The 22,759-nt window shown below is 38.1% G+C and overlaps 1 protein-coding gene across 1 annotated transcript; it reads right to left on the reverse strand.

Annotated features, from left to right (window-relative positions):
• Nucleotides 1-19,190: 19,190 nt before the first annotated feature.
• LOC113344643 (receptor-like protein 12) lies at nt 19,191-21,746 on the reverse strand. Its single transcript, XM_026588572.1, has one exon. The coding sequence runs from the start codon at nt 21,744-21,746 to the stop codon at nt 19,191-19,193; it is 2,556 nt and encodes an 851-aa protein (XP_026444357.1).
• Nucleotides 21,747-22,759: the final 1,013 nt, after the last annotated feature.

Here is a 22,759-nt window from a genome sequence, read left to right on the forward strand (position 1 = left end):
CAAAATTCAGCGATCAAATTGCCTGTAATAACTCTGTTATGCACTATCAAATCATCTCAAAAAGTTTCAGCCATTGAGTGTCTCTAAAACACCTTCAAATCTCGAGTCAAAATCTTCCCGTGATTCTGCAAAGTTTTCCCGCCAAAAATGAAATTCAAAAGAGGAAGAAGAAGGTGGACTGCCCCTATCATGTTCTGGGATGCGAATAGTAGGTGCCTTGAGGGATGCCCCTTATCCAAACTGTGGGTGCCAATAACAATTCCTCCGGGTGCTTTAGACAACTTTTCGAGCTGATTTTTCCAAAAATATTTATTTTCCAAAAATACCTACACACACAAAAAACACCGTAATAAGTACAAAATCAAGTACCAATAATACAGAAAATTGAGGACAACTTAGACACAAAAATGGGTTTATCAGTTGTACAAGCGACTCATCATTTTTTGGTCTGTAAAACAAATCATCCATTATACTATGCCCTGGTTTGGTTGTATCATTATAACTATATATAAACTTAATTATGTTATTTGATGTCACTACACTATTCTGCTTTTCATGTTTGAAAACAACCTTGCATCGCACTTTCCATATGAACCAAATTACAGTACTGCATAAGACATACCAATCAATATCATATTCTCCCCTTTGGGGATTTGCGAAGCAATCAGTTAACCATTCATGGAAAGAAACAGTACCATTCCGTATAAAATCCATATCAAAATTAAAATGCATCCATACCTGAGAGACGTAGTTACATTGTAAGAACAAATGTGTCATATTTTCTTCATGCTCATTACATAGCTTACACTTAGTATCTATATCAGGTATAATTGCCGCCACTCGCATACTATTTGGGAGTATGGAATGGGCTACCTTCCAGATGAAGGTTTTAATGGCAGGAGAAGTCTCCATTCTCCATATCATACTCCATTTTTTTTCAACTGTCCCCCTGAGTTTATATGACTGTAAAGCGACTTGACAGAAAACGTACCTTTATCATTTAGAGTCCATCTGGTAGTGTCCATTTTATCCTCCACTGGAATTTTTATTTTCTGAATCTTTGTTATTGTGTGTGCATCAAAACATTTTCTCAATTTCTCTAGATCCCAATTTTTTTGATCAGTAATTAGATCACTTACTTTTCTTAGACCCTCATAATTTGTATCAGGTCTTTGCATAGGAATTTTAGTGTCTGGGATCCAAAGATTATCCCAGATGTCGATATTCTTACCATTTCCTATCTCCCAGTAGCAACATTTTTTAATTTGGTTTATACCGTTTAGAAAACCTTTCCAGATCCAGCTATCTCTACTTTTAGGTTTACTATCTATATGAAGAATGTCACAATTGGGATAGTATTTTTCTTTCAAAATAGTTACACACAGAGAATTAGGGTTTTGTTTTAAGTTCCAGCCCATCTTTGCTAACACAGCAAGGTTAAATTTCCTAACATTTTTTATACCTAAACCCCCTTCTTCAAGAGTTTTATAGATGGCATTCCAAGTTTTTAAGCACACTCCTTTTTGTCCATTTTCATTTAAGCATTTTTTTCCCCACCAATAATCACGTTGAAGCTTGGTTAACTGATGAGTGCCAAATAAATGTATATATTTATCCCTTTTTGTTGGCATTTAACTCATCTTTTGTGCAGTAATTCTACATTTTATCCCATATTCTGTATTTTCATTGTTTTCAAGAATAAATATTTTTCTTACTTAATTTTGCATTTTTAGGTAATAAATAAAATTTGGATGAATAGCAGAGCGGAAAAGAGCAGAAAAGTAGTGAAAAGCCGGGAGGAATTACACAAGGAAGCCGCAAAGAATGGAGCGCACGTCCAAAAAGCTAGGAATGGGCTCAAGAAGGAAGAATTGTTCTTAAAGAAGATATGGGCTTGGCATACCCAAGGCCCAAAACCCTTACCCAAACCCATTTTCTATATCCATACCCGCCTCAATTCCCGATCGTCAGATTGGATCGCATCTGCATCCTACGGTCGGTTCTTTGCCTGCGCATCAAACCTCGATACTTCCGCTTAACACTACAACACCTAACTCCATCTTGGGTCGTCCGTTTTGCTACATCCCTTCATCCGACGGTCGCTCCACGCTTACCTCCGTATCGCCGTTGGATCCACCTACCATCTTCCCATCCATCGCTCCTTGTCACAGATCATCAAACTCCGCTGAACCTGCTTCACACCCTAGCAACCGAACACCTACACCCCAAACAAACATACCCTAATCTCATTATCCATCGATTTCTCTTCTCCCCAAATCTCTGCAACTCCATCACCTCCACCAGCTACACCTCCATCTCTTCACCCATCACCTTCTGCTCCACCATCACCTCTTCCCCGACCTAAGCCCATCATCACCATCACGTGCTATCTCTTTATCAACCACTAATTTCTCCAATTTCTCATCTCTCTTCTCACTGAAACCCTAGGTGAGAAATTGGGGATATAAGTGATGTTAAAGCAACAATTGGAGCATGAGATGAACGAGAAGAAGTAATTGGAGAGTGGGTCGACGAGATGAAGTGAGTATCTCAACACATTAGGTAAATCAATTTTACCTAATTTTCTATTTTTTGGGGAAAAGGGGTTGGAACCCTAATTCTGAGAGGGGGAGTATATATTTGTAATGTTTTGTGTGAGAGAGGAGTGGGGATGATCTCTGGACTAGCCAGGAGAGAATTTAAACCAAAATATTATGTAATTCCAATTTCAGTCTTCTTATGCAGTTAACAGTTGATTGTTGTGTGTATCTTATGTTTCAATTAGCATATGTGATGAATGTTGATACTGTTAACATGTGTAGTATGAGATAATTAGCAACAAGCTGAGGCTTTGATGAAGCCTTGGTGCACTGTCAAATGGTAAATTGCTAGGATAGGATGCCATATGCCCTGTTTTGCTTGAGCATTGAGAAGAAAGCAGTGCTATGATTGCCTGTGATTGATTGTGCTGTCAAAAGACAGTCAATACTAGGGGTATTTCTGTTAGCAAGCTGTTTTTCTTTCCTTTCTATTGTAAGCATAGGACTCACTTCAACCTAGGAATATGTTATTTGATTAGGACACAAGTTGGAATCTAAGCCTTGGCTTAGCCACAATATCTTTCTCAGTCACTTACATTTTCAGTCTTGCTTTGCTTCAAATTCAGTTTATATTTCTTAGCTATTGTCTTGCAATTTGTAGTCTCTGTGCACTGAAAACAGTGCACAAAATCTCCCTCTGCCCTTGGCTTCCAAGCCTTGGTTCTTAGCTGTTTTCTTTGCTGCTTTGCTTTACCTTGATGTTTTGGTTCTTTACTTCTGCCAATTCGTATGCCATATTGCTTTGTCTTGCTCACTGTCTCTATTATTAGCTTAGGTTTCTCTTATAGTGCTCCCACTCCCTGTGGACTTTCCCCTGCTTTCCTTCTATTCTATAAACTTGGCCTTGTATACTTGCAAGTTTTGTGTGCAACCCCATTTCCACACCAAGTTTTTGGCGCCGCTGCCGGGGAGTGGTGTTGCCACTGCTGAGTTCCATTAGCATACTTGCCTGCAATCATTGCACTGATTGCACTGTGATCATTGCAGGTACCACCTTGGCTGTGCTGCTGCTGCTGGTGCCTTCTCCATACTTGGCCTGACTATCTTTGCACTCTGTGATCATTGCATACTTGCTGCTGCTGCTGCTGGTGCCAAGCTGTGCTGTGCTGTTGCTTCCAAGCCAAAGCCTGCTGCTGCCAAAGCCTGCTGCTGTCAACTGGGCTCGCCTATTTCCTTTTCTGCCGGGCTTGTGCACCCTCTGCCGCTGGGCTCTGTTCCAACCTTTGTTGCTGGGCTTGAACCAACTGAGCTGGGCTTAGTAATCTCAATTTCGCTGGGCTTGCAACTTCTGCTCCTGGGCTTGTCCTTTTCTGCTGGGCTTCGCTGCAGATTCTGCTGGGCCTGTGTTGCTGAGTCACTTCAATTGCTGCTGGGCTTGAACGTGAGCTGCTTAGGACGATCCTAAAGCCCAACTGGGCTGTGCAACTAAAAGGGGACCAAAAGCCTAACTAGGCTTCCCTCCAAAAATCAAGTAAGCCTAACCCATGAGTTAACCCACTTGGGCCTCATTTAAATTCAAATTCGGGCTTGTAATAATTAATTTAATTATTTATTTGGGATTGTAATAATTTTTATTTTCCTTTATTTTCTTTTTCTTTTTTTTATTTGGGACTGTAATTATTTTTTTTGTCTTTATTTTTCTTTTTCTTTTTCATTTTCTTTTATGGGCTTGTCTTAATTATTATTACTGTTTTTATTTTCTTTTATGGGTTGTGCTAATTTATGCTAGGTTTAGTTCAAAATTTTTTTTCCAAAGCCCAATTTTAAACCAAAAACCAAAATCCCTTGTTAGTCCAACACCCATTCAAAACCAAATCTTCATAACCCTTGTGGGCCAAAATTGTTTCCGATTGCTCTGTCTGACCAACATGTTAGTTGAGGAACCTACAAGGACATGATTGTGACCTATAGAGACCAAACAAACAGACTTGTTAGAATTAATCAAGAAGAACCTATCGAAATTCTGAGCTCTGAGGTAGACAACCCAGATCAAACCGAAACAATGGGAGAACCCCGTACCCTCAAGGATTATATGTACCCAACTAGAGCTAGTCAACCTTCTTGTATTGTGCTACCCGAGGATAATGGCCATTATGAGCTGAAATCGAGCACAATACAGATGCTTCCTATTTTTAGAGGTGTTGAGAATGAAAACCCGTACCACCATGTGAGAGAATTCGAGGAAATTTGTGGAACTCTGCGTTTCACTCAAATGTCCGACGAAACCCTAAAGTTAAGGCTTTTTCCTTTCTCCCTGAAAGATAAGGCAAAGGCCTGGCTCTATGCTTTACAGCCTCAATCCATCATGACATGGGATGACCTCATAAAGGAGTTTTTCAAAAAGTTTTTCCCGAACCACAAGACTGCGACAATTCGTCAAAGTCTGAATAGCTTTGTGCAATTAGGGTGAGACCTTAGCTAGATACCTGGAGAGATTCAATGAATTATTGCTCCAATGTCCCCATCATGGTTTTGAAAAATGGAGACTTGTGCAAATTTTGTATGAAGGTCTAGATGTGTCCACCCGAACAACGGTTGAGTCGATGTGTAATGGTCTATTCGTAGAAAAACTGCTGACGCGTCTTGGGACTTCTTGATTGAAGTAGCTGAAAAGACGCAACAGTGGGAATCCATCCGTGAAACCAGAAAGACTACATCCGAAGCAAAGGCTTTTAGGATTGAAGCGGATTTTGAGGGAAGAGCAAACATGGCATCAATAGTTAGGAGATTAGAAGAGTTAGAACTACATAAAAATTCAAAACCTTCCACCACTACTCTCCGAGAACATGTCGCTTCGTCTGTTTGTGCTGCTTGTAACGACCCCAACCATCAATTCCAAAATTGTCCCGATTTGCTTGCAGTCCAGGAATCTAGGCTTGAACAGGCACATGCCATGTTTCAAAAACCAGAGCATAACCCTTATTCACAGACCTACAATCCAGGATGGAGAAACCACCCTAACTTTTCATGGTCAAAAGGACCCACTCAGGAGGACCATCTCAACCCAATCAGAGCTATCAAAACAATCAGGGATATCAGAACAATCAAGGTTATCAACACCCGAGAAACCCTCAACAACAATCAAACTCTCAACAACAATCATATCCTCAACACAATACCGACAAGAGATTATCCACCCTAGAGGAAATGTTCCAGAGTTTGATGCAAAGTCAGAAAAATCTAGATCAAAAGATGGATCAATGTGATGTGAGAGAGAAAAGGGTAAACTTCCGAGCCAACCCCAACAAAATCCAAAGAGGATATTTCAAACAGGCACAACATCCTGCACTGAAACCTCACCCGATCAAATCCATGCCATTACCACCCTCCGAAGTGGTAAAGTCATCGAGAACAACGTGGGCGAACCTAATGAATCTGATACAAATTCCACGCTGTCTCCACAACCCCAGAAAACCAAAGAATCTGAGCAAGTTGGAAAATCTGACAATTCTACTGCTGTGAATGTCCCTTTGCCAACTCATTCTCCTGTTGCCCCATTTCCTCAAAGATTGATCTATCAACAGAAAAGTACCCATTACAATGAGATGTTAGATCTGTTCAAGAGAGTCAACATCAACATTCCTTTTCTTGAAGCAATCAAGCAAATCCCTGCTTATGCCAAATTCCTCAAAGACTTGTGTACTCAAAAGCGCAAGCTCAATGTGCAAAAACGTGCTTTCTTAGCTGAGCAGGTGAGTTCCATCATTCTGAACAAAACTCCACCCAAGTTTAGGGATCCAGGATGTCCAACAATTTCTTGCACTATAGGAGAACACACGGTCAATAAAGCGTTATTAGACCTAGGTGCAAGTGTTAACCTACTGCCATATTCTGTTTATGAGCAGTTAGGTCTTGGGGAGTTGAAACCAACATCTATCACTCTACAACTGGCAGACCGATCTGTCAAGATTCCTCGTGGAGTGGTCGAAGACGTTTTGATCAAGGTTGACAAATTCTATTTTCCCGTAGACTTCATTGTCTTAGACACTCAACCTGTACAAAACCCAGACTGTCACATTCCTGTCATCTTAGGACGTCCTTTCTTGGCTACGTCCAACGCGATCATTAATTGTCGTAATGGAGTGTTGAAACTGTCTTTTGGTAACATGACGGTAGAATTGAATGTGTTCGATATTAGTCAACAACCTGTGAATCTTGATGATGATGATGTGCATGAAGTTAATATGATTGAAGGATTAATGCAAGATTCGTTGACTAACATTCTATCCGTCGACCCCTTTCAAGCATGTATGGAGAACTTTAACCCAGATTCCTATGATGATGCATACTGTAGTGACGTCCTATCTCTGCTCGAATCTGTACCTCAAATGGACGTCACTGAAAGGAAATATGAAGTGGAACCACCCTTACTCTCTGATTCCAAGCTTATTCCATCCATTGTTGAGCCACCCAAGCTTGAATTGAAAACATTGCCTAGTACGTTGAAGTACGCATTCCTAGGTTCTTCTGATACTTTACCTGTCATTATTTCATCATGTTTAGACACGGAACAGGAAAGTAAGCTTTTAGAAGTACTTAAGGAACACAAAGAGGCCTTAGGATGGACCATCTCAGATCTCAAAGGAATTAGTCCCACCATTTGCATGCACCACATTAACCTTGAAGAGAATGCCAAACCATCTAGGGAAATGCAAAGGAGACTTAATCCTAACATGAGAGATGTAGTCAAAGGAGAGATCCTGAAACTACTTGATGCGGGTATCATATACCCAATTCCCGATAGCAAATGGGTTAGTCCCATTCAAGTTGTGCCTAAGAAGTCAGGCATTACTGTAGTTCAGAACGACAAGAATGAATTAGTCCCTACTCGTACAACCACAGGATGGCGAGTATGCATCGACTACAGGAAGTTGAACACAGTAACAAGGAAGGATCACTTCCCGCTCCCTTTCATTGACCAAATGCTAGAACGTGTGTCTGGACACAGTCACTACTGTTTTCTAGATGGCTTTTCCGGTTATAACCAAATTCACATTGCTCCAGAAGATCAGGAAAAAACTACATTCACGTGTCCATTTGGGACGTTTGCTTATAGACGTATGCCCTTCGGGTTGTGTAATGCACCTGCTACTTTTCAGCGTTGCATGATGAGCATTTTTTCTGACATGATAGATAGTTTTCTCGAGATCTTTATGGATGATTTCTCTGTTTTGGTTCCTCGTTTGACGAATGTTTGAAGCATCTTGCCCTCGTGATATCCAGATGTAAAGAAAAGAACCTTGTTCTAAATTGGGAAAAATGCCATTTTATGGTGAATTCAGGAATAGTTCTAGGACACATCATCTCAGAAAAAGGAATTGAAGTGGATAAAGCTAAAGTTGACCTCATTCAACATCTACCACAACCTTGCTCTGTGAAGGAGATCAGATCATTTCTAGGTCATGCTGGTTTTTACCGGCGATTCATCAAAGATTTCAGCAAAATCTCCAGACCTCTGTGCAGTCTTCTCTCCAAAGATGTTGCCTTCAATTTCGATGCTGCTTGTGTGAAGGCATGGGAGGAATTAAAAACCCTTCTCACCACCGCTCCTATAGTCCGACCACCCGATTGGAATTCCGTTCGAACATGTGTGATGCCTCTGATTATGCTGTTGGTGCTGTTTTAGGACAGCGAGTTGATAGACTACCATATGTGATATACTATGCTAGCAAAACCCTTAATGATGCCCAACTCAATTATTCAACTACCGAGAAGGAATTGCTTGCCGTCGTTTTCGCATTAGACAAGTTTAGATCTTATCTGATAGGGTCTAAGATCATCATATACACAGACCATGCGGCTTTGAAGTATCTTCTTTCCAAGAAGGATGCTAAAGCTCGCCTTATTCGATGGATACTCTTATTACAGGAATTCGATCTCGAAATCCGTGATAAGAAAGGTTGTGAGAATGTGGTTGCTGATCATTTGTCTAGATTAACTTTAGAGTCTATTGATGAATTGAGCTGATTAGAGAATCATTCCCAGATGAACAGCTGATGTCTATCTCAGACCTTCCTTGGTTTGCTGATATTGTTAACTACCTCGCTACAGGTAGGATGCCCTCACGTTGGTCGAGACAAGACCGCTCTAAATTCCTGGCTGAAGTCAAACATTTCCTTTGGGATGACCCATATTTGTTTAAGTACTGCCCAGACCAAATCATTAGGAGATGTGTCCCCAACACTGAACAGAAAGATGTGATATCTTTCTGTCATGACCAAGCATGTGGAGGCCATTTCAGTGCCAAGAAAACCGCTGCAAAGATCTTGCAGTGTGGATTCTATTGGCCATCATTGTTCAAGGATTGCCATGATTATTGTGTTGCTTGTGAACGCTGTCAAAAGCTAGGAAGCATTTCGAGGAGAAACATGATGCCATTGAACCCCATTTTGATTGTGGAGATTTTTGATGTTTGGGGGATAGACTTCATGGGTCCATTTCCCATGTCTGACAGCAAGTTGTACATCCTAGTCGCAGTTGATTACGTTTCTAAGTGGGTAGAAGCCATAGCAACCAGAACAAATGACCACAAGGTGGTACTTTCATTTCTAAAGGAAACATATTTGCACGTTTTGGTACCCCTAGAGCTATCATCAGTGACGGCGGTTCACATTTTCGTAACAAGTACTTTGAGTCTTTAGTACGCAAGTATGGCATAACTCACAAGGTTGCTACTCCGTACCACCCTCAGACTAGTGGACAAGGAAGTTCTAATAGGGAAATTAAGCACATTCTGGAGAAGACGGTCAACCCGTCCAGGAAAGATTGGTCATTGAGATTGAATGATGCTTTGTGGGCCTATAGAACAGCTTATAAGACACCAATTGGCATGTCCCCCTATCGTCTAGTGTATGGAAAGCCGTGCCATCTACCTGTGGAATTAGAACATCGTGCCTACTGGGCAATCAAAGAGCTGAACTTCTCTGGACGAAGCTGGAATTCAAAGGAAACTTCAACTCAACGAGTTGGAAGAATTGAGAAATGAGGCTTATGAGTGCCAAGTTATATAAGCAGAAGATGAAGATGTTTCATGATAAGCGTATTCTGCGCAAATCCTTCACTCCTGGTCAGAAAGTCTTGCTGTATGACTCCCGATTACATCTTTTTCCAGGAAAACTGCGTTCCAGATGGAAGGGTCCGTACCTAGTACGCACAGTTTTTCCTCATGGAGCTGTAGAGCTGGAGGATGTCTCCAACAAGAACGTTTTCAAAGTCAACGGGCAGAGATTAAAGCCATTCCTTGAGCCATTTCCACCCGACATTGAAACAACCAACCTGGAGGACCCAGTCTATGTGGACTAAACTGGTCCACTCTTTCCCTAAATAACCAAAAAGTTTTCCAAATCTTTCCCTAAAAACCAAAATTTTTCGTTTTCCCATCAAAACCAAATGTTTCCCAACAAAACCAAATTTTTTCCAAAAAGTCCAATCCCATTAAAAACCAAATTTTCTTGTAGATAATGTGTTAGTTAAATTTTGTTATATTTTGTGCTCATCCATTGTGACTCCTAATATGATGGATTTTTGCCTTGAATAACGGAGTTTTAATCGAGCTTCGCCGTACAATCGGGTATTCTCTCTCCTTTTACTCTACTCAGCATGTTCCTCTTCATATTGTTTTATAATTCTTTCCATATTTTGAAACATTGAGGACAATGTTTAGTTTAGGTTTGGGGGTATAGAGTAGATACCATGATAATTGCATAATTGAAACAAAACTCCTTCTTTTTGAAAAAATTGAAAAATTCCAAAAAAAAAAATTAAAAAATAAAAAAAAATTAAAAAAATCATAAAAATGGAGCTCATTTACCTTGAAATGTTGACTCTTGTGCAAATATGTATTTTATTAGGAGTCTTAGTCTAGATATTTAGGCACCCTGATTCTAGCACAATTCACATAGTGATAAGAAATTTGCACGCGCACGATCTACCAATACATGTATGGCCTCGATCTTCAAGGTGTTTGATAGGAAGTTACGATTGCCAATCACTTTAGAATACTGAACGAAACTTGACTAGCTTGTTCTTTGGTTGGGGATAGAAGGTGGAGGTTACATTAAGAAAGACAACCATCGAATTTAACTGGGTGCATCAAAAAGGGCTACCTCTTGCAAAGTGTCATGTAATTTTTGTTTCCTTTTGTTATGTATCAAAAGTGTCCTTTTTTAAAAAAAAAAAAAAAAAAAAAAAAAAAAAAAATATCAGTTTTCATTCATTCTCTCTTGTTCCAAAAATAAAAGAGAGTAATCAATGTAAATAAGAGTCATGTAAAGAGTCATCTTTTTGTTGTAAATAGTCTTGTAATAAGCAAGGAGGGTGCAGCCATCGATGTATAACGCGGGTAAACTGAAATATCACCAACTCATTGGGTGAACATTCACAATTCTCGTAAAGCCGGACAACTAGCTTGGCTTAGAATTCGGTTCTTAGCCTAAAAACTATCTCTTGGTGGTTAGTAGTCATAACTTCAGGTCATTCTAGAAACATGTGTAGATACACTTTACACTCTTATCACATGTTTTTTTTTGTTATCAGTGCTAGGATCGTGCCTTGATAGCTAGATTGACATCTCCATTTTGCTGTGAGCTTAAACTGACTTGCACATGTCACATTTGATGGAATCTGAGCTTATATTTTGACCTAGAACTTTGTAGGTACGTTCTAAGCAAACCTTCACGAGACTTAACTCGTCCACTAGGGACACTTAGTCGTTTAAAAGGCTTAGTGCATACGCTAAATGCATTCGAGAGACCAGCGACAGTGGTATAGGTAGGATTTCCTTAGTTTTGTTTTACTTGAGGACAAGTAAAATTCAGGTTTGGGGGTATTTGATGAGTGCCAAATAAATGTATATATTTATCCCTTTTTGTTGGCATTTAACTCATCTTTTGTGCAGTAATTCTACATTTTATCCCATATTCTGTATTTTCATTGTTTTCAAGAATAAATATTTTTCTTACTTAATTTTGCATTTTTAGGTAATAAATAAAGTTTGGATGAATAGCAGAGCGGAAAAGAGCAGAAAAGTAGTGAAAAGCCGGGAGGAATTACACAAGGAAGCCGCAAAGAATGGAGCGCACGTCCAAAAAGCTAGGAATGGGCTCAAGAAGGAAGAATTGTTCTTAAAGAAGATATGGGCTTGGCATACCCAAGGCCCAAAACCCTTACCCAAACCCATTTTCTATATCCATACCCGCCTCAATTCCCGATCGTCAGATTGGATCGCATCTGCATCCTACGGTCGGTTCTTTGCCTGCGCATCAAACCTCGATACTTCCGCTTAACACTACAACACCTAACTCCATCTTGGGTCGTCCGTTTTGCTACATCCCTTCATCCGACGGTCGCTCCACGCTTACCTCCGTATCGCCGTTGGATCCACCTACCATCTTCCCATCCATCGCTCCTTGTCACAGATCATCAAACTCCGTTGAACCTGCTTCACACCCTAGCAACCGAACACTTACACCCCAAACAAACAGACCCTAATCTCATTATCCATCGAGTTCTCTTCTCCCCAAATCTCTGCAACTCCATCACATCCACTAGCTACACCTCCATCTCTTCACCCATCACCTTCTGCTCCACCATCACCTCTTCCCCGACCTAAGCCCATCATCACCATCACATGCTATCTCTTTATCAACCACTAATTTCTCCAATTTCTCATCTCTCTTCTCACTGAAACCCTAGGTGAGAAATTGGGGATATAAGTGATGTTAAAGCAACAATTGGAGCATGAGATGAACGAGAAGAAGTAATTGGAGAGTGGGTCGACGAGATGAAGTGAGTATCTCAACACATTAGGTAAATCAATTTTACCTAATTTTCTATTTTTTGGGGAAAAGGGGTTGGAACCCTAATTCTGAGAGGGGGAGTATATATTTGTAATGTTTTGTGTGAGAGAGGAGTGGGGATGATCTCTGGACTAGCCAGGAGAGAATTTAAACCAAAATATTATGAAATTCCAATTTCAGTCTTCTTATGCAGTTAACAGTTGATTGTTGTGTGTATGTTATGTTTCAATTAGCATATGTGATGAATGTTGATACTGTTAACATGTGTAGTATGAGCTAATTAGCAACAAGCTGAGGCTTTGATGAAGCCTTGGTGCACTGTCAAATGGTAAATTGCTAGGATAGGATGCCATATGCCCTGTTTTGCTTGAGCATTGAGAAGAAAGCAGTGCTATGATTGCCTGTGATTGATTGTGCTGTCAAAAGACAGTCAATACTAGGGGTATTTCTGTTAGCAAGCTGTTTTTCTTTCCTTTCTATTGTAAGCATAGGACTCACTTCAACCTAGGAATATGTTATTTGATTAGGACACAAGGTGGAATCTAAGCCTTGGCTTAGCCACAATATCTTTCTCAGTCACTTACATTTTCAGTCTTGCTTTGCTTCAAATTCAGTTTATATTTCTTAGCTATTGTCTTGCAATTTGTAGTCTCTGTGCACTGAAAACAGTGCACAAAATCTCCCTCTGCCCTTGGCTTCCAAGCCTTGGTTCTTAGCTGTTTTCTTTGCTGCTTTGCTTTACCTTGCTGTTTTGGTTCTTTACTTCTGCCACTTTGTATGCCATATTGCTTTGTCTTGCTCACTGTCTCTATTATTAGCTTAGGTTTCTCTTATAGTGCTCCCACTCCCTGTGGACTTTCCCCTGCTTTCCTTCTATTCTATAAACTTGGCCTTGTATACTTGCAAGTTTTGTGTGCAACCCCATTTCCACACCATTAACTTATCACAAATTTTGACTGGGATCTTAAACAATTCATTTGATACACATCCAAAGAAGTACTGACATTTTTTATCATAACAGTTTTCCCCGTATTGTTTAGGGCACTACTGTTCCATCCAATAACTCTGGTTCTCATCGTATCCACTAATGGTTCAAAACATTCGACTTTAGATCTGGTAGTAAACAGTGGCGAACCTAGATATTTATCAGTTAGGGGAATAGCAGTAACATCTAAGATGTCTTTTACCCGTCTTCTAATATCTGAATCTGTTTTGGAACTAAAGAAAACCCCCGACTTGTTTATATTTATTAGCTTCCCTGATGATAGACTAAAATCTCTAAAAAGTTTAACTAAACTTTCAACACTCACTTTACTGAACAGTAAACAGTCATCAGCGAAAAGTAAATGACTAATGGGGGGAGATTTATTAACAAGTTTTATACCCTTGATCATCCCTAAATTCTCAACATTCGTAATAGTTTTAGATAACGCTTCCATACAAAACAAGAAGAGATAGGGAGATATCAGATCTCCCTGCCTCAGCCCCCTAGTCGGTTTAAAAAAGTTTGTCGGAAGCCCATTTAAAAGAACAACTAAAGTCATCGTCGAGATGCATTGGTGTACCAAGTTACACCATTTACTGTTGAAACCCATTTTATTCATAATACGAATTAAAAAGTCTCATTCTACCCTGTCGAATGCTTTCGACATATCAATTTTTAGGCCCATAAAACCATTCTTTGATTTTGAATTTTTCATTTTATGGATTAATTCGTGTGCCAGAGTAATGTTTTCTGATATCTGCCTTCCAGGGATGAAGGAAGATTGGTAGGGAGAAATAGTTTTTTCAAGCAGGGACTTCATTCTCCTTGCCATTAACTTAGATATTATTTTATAACAGGTATTTGCTAGAGCTATAGGCCTAAACTCCACAGGAGTTGTAGGGTTAAGATTTTTGGGGATTAAAGAGATGAAAGAGGCATTCATCTCTTTAGAAATGTGCTCAGTAATTAAATTTTTTGAACCATGTTAGTTAAATTAGCTTTAACAATTTCCCAATTCTGTTGAAAGAAATTGGATGGAAAACCATCCGGTCCTGGACTTTTATCCGGTTCCATAGAGAAGAGAGTTTTCTTGATCTCGTTTCCCAGAGGAGTAGCACACAACATGTCGTTGTCCTCTTGATATATAGTATTTGGTATAAGATTTATCATACTCTGGTCAATATCAGTGTTTACTGTAGTAGTAATTTTCTGAAAGTGACTTGTTATACAATCTGAAATTTCCTCCTTTGTGTTTAACCAAACATTATTTTCATCTTTAAGATTTTCGATTCTGTTTCTCCTAAATCTATGTTTAGCTCTATTGTGGAAAAATCTAGTGTTTCTGTACCCTAAAGCAATATTCTGGGCTCTACTCTTATCTTTCCAAAAAATTTCTTTTATAACATACCATTTAGCAAGTTCGCGTCTCAAGTTTGCTAGGTCAGTTATTTTGTTAGGTTAGTTTACCGTGTTATTTGTCTTATCCATATCTTTTTTTTTATCTTTTGAATGTTACTACTGATGTTTCCAAAACTAGTTATATTCCAATGTTTCAAGATATGTTTCACATTTAAAAGTTTCTTATTTACTTTATGGGTTGGTGACCCTCTAATGTTTTTATTCCAACTATTCAGGATTAATGGTTTACACTCCTCATGTTTAATCTATTCCCCGAAATATTTAAAAGGCGTAGGGCCATCATTCCATTCATTATAAGTGTTCAATTTTATTGGAACATGGTCAGAGGCTAGAGGGACAAGGTGTGTTATGCTGGAGTTAGGAAATTTCCTATTCCATTTATCGTTTACTATGCCCCGATCTAATCTCTGCTCTATATTTTGATCATTTTATCTATGGTTATTCCAAGTGTAGGTGTAGCCTGTGAAACCTAAATCCATGAGATTACATTCAGTTATTAAGTTATTGAAAATTTTGGCTTATTTTCTCCTAAAAGGAAATTTACTCTTTTTTTCCTCTTCATGAAGAACAACATTTAGCTCTCCTATGATTACCCAAGGATTGTTTATAGTGTCTGCCATTTGGCTTATAATGTTCGAAGACTGAAGTTTAAACTTTTTGTAAGGACTCCCATGGAAGCAAGTAAGTGTCCAGCTAAAGTCATTATTATGATTTGTAATTTTAGCATTTATGTGGTTGAAAGCATAATTCTCAATCTGTAATTTAACATTATTTTTCCACATGAGACACAAGCCTCCAGCCTTACCTCTAGGTGGAACTAGGAAGAAATTTTGAACATTTACTTGTTTCATAATGTTTTTCATCTCTATGTTCTGTTGTTTTGTTTCCGAAAGGAATAATATGTCTGGATTTTCCTTGTTTAGAATGTCTATCAGGCTATTTTTGGTTTCTAATCTACCTAGCCCTTGGCAATTCCAATCAATCATATATATAAACTTCCAAAAACAAGAGACTTATGGATATCGAAATTTTCCTAGGACTAAACATATAACTGTGATATTGTGACTCCTTAAGCAAACAATCAGATTTCTAATCCACAGTATTTGATTCAAAATTAAATATAGCACGTTCAAAATTAAAGAAATTTTAAAGGAAGTACTAACCTCAATTTCAGTTTGTATTATATCCACTTCTGCAGTTTCAGGCCTAGCTTTTGCTTCAGCTTCATATTTTGTTTCCTCCTCTTCACTCACTTTCTTCTGAGATTTAATTTTCTTAGGGTTCTACTCTTCAATTGACTCCTTTCTCTTTCTCTGACGGATTGTGGTTTCCGCGTTGATTTGTCCTTGAATTTCCTCTGAGTTCTGGGGAACAGACTTACTGATTTCTCTAGCATCTCTCTTCCAATGCCCTGGTTTATGGGATTGAGGTTTCTTTTTCAGAAGGTGGTGATTTTGATTTGGTAGGAAGGTTGTTAAGGTTTTATTTTGAAAGGGCTTGAACAGGGGGTGGATGGGTTGATTTCCATAAGAAGTTAGGTTTTGATAGAAGTAAGAGGGATCAATTTCTGGTGATTTTCCTACAGTATCAGTTAGGGATTTTTTCTCTTTTCTGCTACTCATATGTTTCTTCGATTTTTCTGAGGAAGCAAGGTGAGTGTTTCGTATCATTTGTTTTCTAGGTTTTGTGACTGGGCTTTTCCTGGGCTTTAAACTTCTCATTGTTTCCAAGCAATGAAACAACATCCTTAGTTCCTAGCCCACTACTCTTCTCTGCAACAGCTGTTTTTGATTTGGTGAAATGTATTGCAGTACTAGGATTTCTTGTTGCACTCTGTTCACCAAAAGGTTGTGAAGTCAAAGTATCAACTAAGGCAAACGGGTTTGTACACTTACTGGTTGTACTGGACTCTCCTGCTTTGAAAAAAATAGTCGGTGCAGACCAAGTGAAAGAATTTTTGAGTGTTTCATTTTGGATATTCTTTCCCCTAATATTGACAATTTTTTCCTGCACTTGGGTAACCACTTCAACCTGCTTCTTTTCCTCAATGGAGAAGCAGACTCTCAACCACCCAAGAAATCAATGGAGAAGAGACTCTCAACCACCCAAGAAATCTTATAGATGAGGAGAAATAACTGCAAATCTCTTACTGAATCCTAGTCCTTCCTAACCATCATAGTGATGAGACAATTGAGTGTAGTACAGTGATTCCAACAGACAGGTTTTGAGGCACCCAGTCTATGTATTTTAAAAATCTTTAGCAGCAGCTGTTTCATGGATTTGAAAACTTGTAGGTTTGTACTTACCCTATTCCTACAAGCTTGTGCGGTAAACATCTCCTCCAGTTGTCTGATTTGATTTTGTAGGTGTTGACCCACAATGGTTTTTGTTTCTATATTTTTTTCTTGTAGACTAGTTTTTCTTAATTGAAAAATATTTCCCTCGCCACCGTGCGGATTTTGATAAACTAACACATAAATTTTAAATTTTAAACTAACTTCATTAGTCATTTCAAAGAATTTCCATTTTCTATATTTAAAAAAGGCTAAAATCAATTTAAGATGCACACTGAAGTGAAAGTCACAGCCAAACAGGCACAAGAAACCACAGACCAAACACTTAAGCGAGCTTTTGGCCACAAAAACAATTAACAGACTAGCAGTGGATTCAGAAAAATGAAATTAATCTAGTCAAGACTAATGTACGAGAAATGCCAGAGAACCTGTAACCAAAAATAATTCACCGGGACAAGAAGAAAAAAACGGATGAGACTAACAACAAGAAAAAAAGGAGATAGATAAACAGATAAAGCTTTAAAAACTTGAGAAATCAGTAAAAGAGGCAAGGTCTAAGGTTCTAAACAGTACCCACAAAAAAGAAGCAACCAAAGAGAAACTCTGAATTACAGAAAATTAGGAAAACTTGAAAATGGGAGATCAAAAGGAGCAGCAATTGAGCAAGACTAACAAATTGCTCAGTACTAGAAAATAGCTTGCACGGAGAATAAACTAAAAGAAATAGGCTAGCAGAAAGATGTGAAATGAAAATACTTGTAACTATATTAAACGAGAGCGGTAGAAATTAATTTGGACTTGAATTCGAAAACTAACCAAACTAGTATAAGTGCAGCAGAAATTATCAAACTTAAGAGCACAAGAAAAAATCAAAAAGACTGAGTAGAGATACTTATCAAAGAGAAACCAAGGAAAATCAGCCAAAATCGAGAGCTGTAGGCGACGCTTGTATTTGGGTAGTAGTAGTAGTCACAACTCAACCTTCACTGAAAAAGTTATACCATATCCTTGTTCAAACCTGTTCTAAGCAGGCAAACTGATCAATCTTAAAGTGTCTTTTTGGATCAAAATAGAACATAATGTAACTCGGTTTCAGTAGCTTTTTTCAATGTCTTAGTAGATAGGTGTCTTCAGTGTCTTGGGTAACAAAGTGTCTTTTGTATCAGTCTGTGATCAAAGTTTTAAATCTAAAAGAGTCTTCTTTCTATTTTTTGTATACTGAATCTATTTTCTTAATGTATCTTGGATAATCAGAACTTGCATCTGTTAGAAGATGCCTAGTAGGAACAATTTATGTTGAGTTCATTTGATCTTAGAATTTCCGATCAAATTCTGTTCTAAATTTTGCCGTAAAGTCGTTTAACGGTAAAATAACGGGCAATTAACGGTACAATTTAGCCTTCATTTGAAATTCCGTTCTAAATTTTGTCTGAAAATGAATAAGGCAAGAGAAAGAGAAGAGAGAAAGAGAGAGAAGAGAGCATACAACCAAATGAGTTTATGGGTGTGATCCTGTACATAAAGCAACATTATTAACAATTCCACATGTTTATATCGTATATGTGCATGGGATGATTTCAAATTCATATGCAAGGTGGATACATTCATCATGTTAAAATTTATGGGTGTGATCCTATACTCTAAAGCTATTAAATCTGCCACAAGTCAAAAATACGAATCCAACCGGTATTATTGATCTTTTTGTGAAAGTGAGGTCAAGAATTAAGAACATAAGACATTCAAGTAATTTGAAGGATTTTCACTTTTGTTTGTCTCCGCAAGAGAAATCTTTCAAAATCTGGAAGACCAACTGAAGGAAAGAGGATGTTCCAAAGAGCTTTATTATAAGCATATCTTACACCAGTAGAAAATAGGAGTTTCGCGATTGTCGGGGCAAGTCATATATACGAATTAAAATGAGACAAATTTATAATAAAAAATTTGGCGTTGTCACCACCATTCTTTGTCCCAAGTCATTGGGTTGACACCATTAGTAGTTCCCTTGAAAAAGTAAGACGGCTCCCAACATTTTTTAATCAAAGAAAATTCATCATAGTTTGAGCTTTCGATGAAATACAAACCGGTGATATTATAATTATTCACTTTGAATACATCTTATGATCACAGCTACAGTAGAATCGACAAAACTCCAATATGGAAACCACCATTTCTCCTTTTTTATAAGCATTACAAAGAATAGACCCCAAAATCCCAATATAAACCCCAAAGAAATAATACTATACAATATCAATTTCTCATTTGTATCTTCTTGGTAATTTTCTTGATCGTCTTTTTTACCGTCTTCTTCCACTTCACAAACATTCTTTGTAGGTTCTCCACACAATAATGCATTCCCAACAAAAGCCCAGCCATCACCACCCAACGTGCTAAAGTGAATGCCTTTTGGAATTTGACCACTCAACTCATTGTAAGATAGGTTAAGAACCCCAAGAGAGTCCAGTGATGTTAACGATTGTGGGATTTGCCCAGATAGTCTATTGAAACTTAAGTACAGGGAAGCTAAGTTAGACATATCTCCAATACTCGCAGGTATGTTACCCGAAAAATAATTGTGGGACAAATTGAGCCTTGCAAGTTCGCTTAACCGACCTATCTCTGTTGGAATGTTACCATCAAGCATGTTGCAAGATAGATCCAATCCCGAGGTATAACTGTATATTTTTTCAAATTGCAACATGATCCCATTGATCACCATCTGCAATTGAATATCATACACATCCGGAAGAGATTGAGATACGCCTGTTAAATTCATCCAGTAGCCTCCTAATTGCTTAGGAATATGGCCTGAGAATTTATTATGCGATAAGTCCAAAATTTGCAGTAGATTCAAATTATTAATTTCATCAGAGATTGATCCATTGAAATTGTTTGACCTTAAAGAAATGATACTTAAGAGAGAGTGTTGTGCACCAAATAGTTCAGTGGGTATACTTCCTTCGAATTGGTTATTCGCCAAGTTAAGAACTCTCAACAAAGGTAGTTTACTGATGAAGTTGAGAAGAGTACCATCGAGATAGTTGTCCTGCAGTTGAAGATAACCCAATGATTCTAATTTTTCAATCTCATTTGGAATATTTCCTGTGAGATTATTGCTCCCAAGGTTTAGTGATTGAAGATCTTTACAATACCCTAAGGTATTTGGTATAACCCCTGAGAATCTGTTGTTTGAGAGGTCAACTATTTGAAGAGAAGATCTTGAACTTTTGGAACATATAGAAGAGGGAATTGAACCCGAAAGTTGATTCCCAGCTAGATTGATGGAGTAATAATTAGATAGTCTTTTTCCAATTTCTATTGAGATTTTACCACTGAGTGTATTATTTGATACATCAAATGAAGCGAGATTTTTGAGTTTTGAGATACAAGAAGGAATAACTCCTGTCAGGTTATTATGAGACAAGTCCAAATTCCAAAAATGACTCAATTTACAGATGAAAGTAGGGAACAATCCTTTTAGATTGCAAGATTTCAAAAACAGACCCTGTAGTTTGAATTTAGAGTACAAACTGATATTTTGATCAATATCTACAGTAAGCCTATTTGAGCTCAGATCTACGGTTGTTAGATTTAGATCGTTAATCAGAGATTTCAATGAAACGCTTCCCTCAATTGAGTTATTAGAGACATCAAAAACACTAAGGTTATGAAGATTCGATATGCAACTCGGTATGCTTCCTGTTATATTATTACTTCCTAAATGAAGTGTTCGAAGAGAAATAAGCTCACAGATTGAACTTGATACGGGTCCTTGGAAATTATTCCTAGACAAGTCCAGAAAGGTTAGGAGCTTTAGATTGGATATTGATTTTGGTATGGATCCTTGGAAATTATTGCTAGACAAGTCGAGATTGGTTAGGAGCTTTATATTGTGAAAGTTGGGAAAAGTTGCGCTAGATATTCTGCAATATGAGAGACCAAGATCTCTGAGATTGGAAAGATGAGATATATGCTCACCCAAAATTTCTTGTGAAAATGTATATAAATCAATACCACTCAAATGTAACACCTGTAAATTAACTAACCCTCTCACCCATTTTACAGATGATGGTCGTAAGTTAAAATTCCCAGATAAGTCAAGGTAATGTAGAGATGAAAGGTTGTTAAACTGTGTCGATATCGATGAACCAATGTTGGAGTAGGAGAGATCAAGATGAGAAAGTTTTGTTAGATTGGAAAGATGGAGCGGAATTTGTGTTCCCTTGAAATCGTTGAAGGCAAGATCAATATACTCGAGATGAGGAATTCTAAAAAGGGAAGGAGGGAAGTTACCTGTTAGTGAAGTGTTTCGTGGATTATATTGGAATGAACCATCATATCCTCTGAAGTAATTTTCATAGACTGTGTTTCGAAGACTGACGGAGATGACCCGAAAAGAGTCATATGAACATACAACTCCGAGCCAATTACAACAATTTTGATGTTGGTAGCTGTCTTGCCATGATGCCAAACGATTTGCAGGGTCTTCCAATGAGGATTTGAAATCAAGGAGAGCACTTCTATCCTGTTCATGACATCCATGACAGGTTAGTGTGAAATGAGCCGTGCTGATCAATAAACAGAACAAAAAATGAAGATTGATGACAATGAGACGAAATGATGTCATTTGAGTAGTCTCATTTAATGAATTCATGGCTAATTGATAACAAATCAAATGTGCAGAATGTTCACTGGTATGGAGTGGTATTTATAGTTTTTAACATCAGCAACTCAAGTAGGTAACGTCACTATGATGTTTGATGAAGTTTCTTTTAGAGATAATAACATCATAGTGACGTTACCTAGCAGTAGTGTCCATTTACAATGAGTGGACATGCTTGATTCAAAGACTTACAGGTGCAGTCAATGGAGGAAAACATGCATCATCAGACTCATGGGGTCGGAAATACTATTCTCTTGCGTAAAGAGAAGGATATCCTAATGAGCATTTTCTTCCACATTTATTTTCCAACAAACCGACAAATTGGAATAAAAAGTTTGTAAATTTTGTGGACAATTTTTTTCTGGCACAAATCATCCCGACGTAGAGAACGGGGCATCTTTACTATTCTCTCCCGATAAGAATAAGTCCCTACTCCCGGCCTCCATCTTTTAAGTTTGATTTTTCATGGAATTCAAGGGATTGTGAACATGAGTTTGTTTAATACGTATTTTCTAATCAGTTAGTAATTTTGAAGGCTAAATTGAGATTGTAGTATGCTAAGGGGAATGTGGGGGCAGTTGCTCTCATGGCCTATGGTGGTAGCACTTGGAATTGTAGTATGTTAACCTAAGAAAGTCGAGTGATGTTAAAGACTGTGGGATTTTCCCTGATAATCTATTGAAACTTAAGTCCAAAGAATTCAAATTAACTATCAATTGATGAATTTTATTTTGGAAATCAATCATTTGATGACTGTTTTCTTGTTCAGATTTAAAATTGCTTGTTGCTTTGATTTGTTAATTGTATGAAGCCCACCTATTCAAACTCTAATCCTCGGATTCATGAATTTTGTGCAGATATTATGGAGGAGGTATTAAGTCAGGAGTCTCCAAAAAATTCATAAAGGTGCAGAGGAAAAAACCAATTTGTGGCGACTCCGAATTATGGCACTTGCAAAAAGTGATTCAATGACCTAGTCAGGTCTCCTCCGAGCCACATCTCCA

Source organism: Papaver somniferum, unplaced genomic scaffold (assembly GCF_003573695.1).
Source record: "Papaver somniferum cultivar HN1 unplaced genomic scaffold, ASM357369v1 unplaced-scaffold_79, whole genome shotgun sequence".
NCBI classification, from domain to species: domain Eukaryota; kingdom Viridiplantae; phylum Streptophyta; class Magnoliopsida; order Ranunculales; family Papaveraceae; genus Papaver; species Papaver somniferum.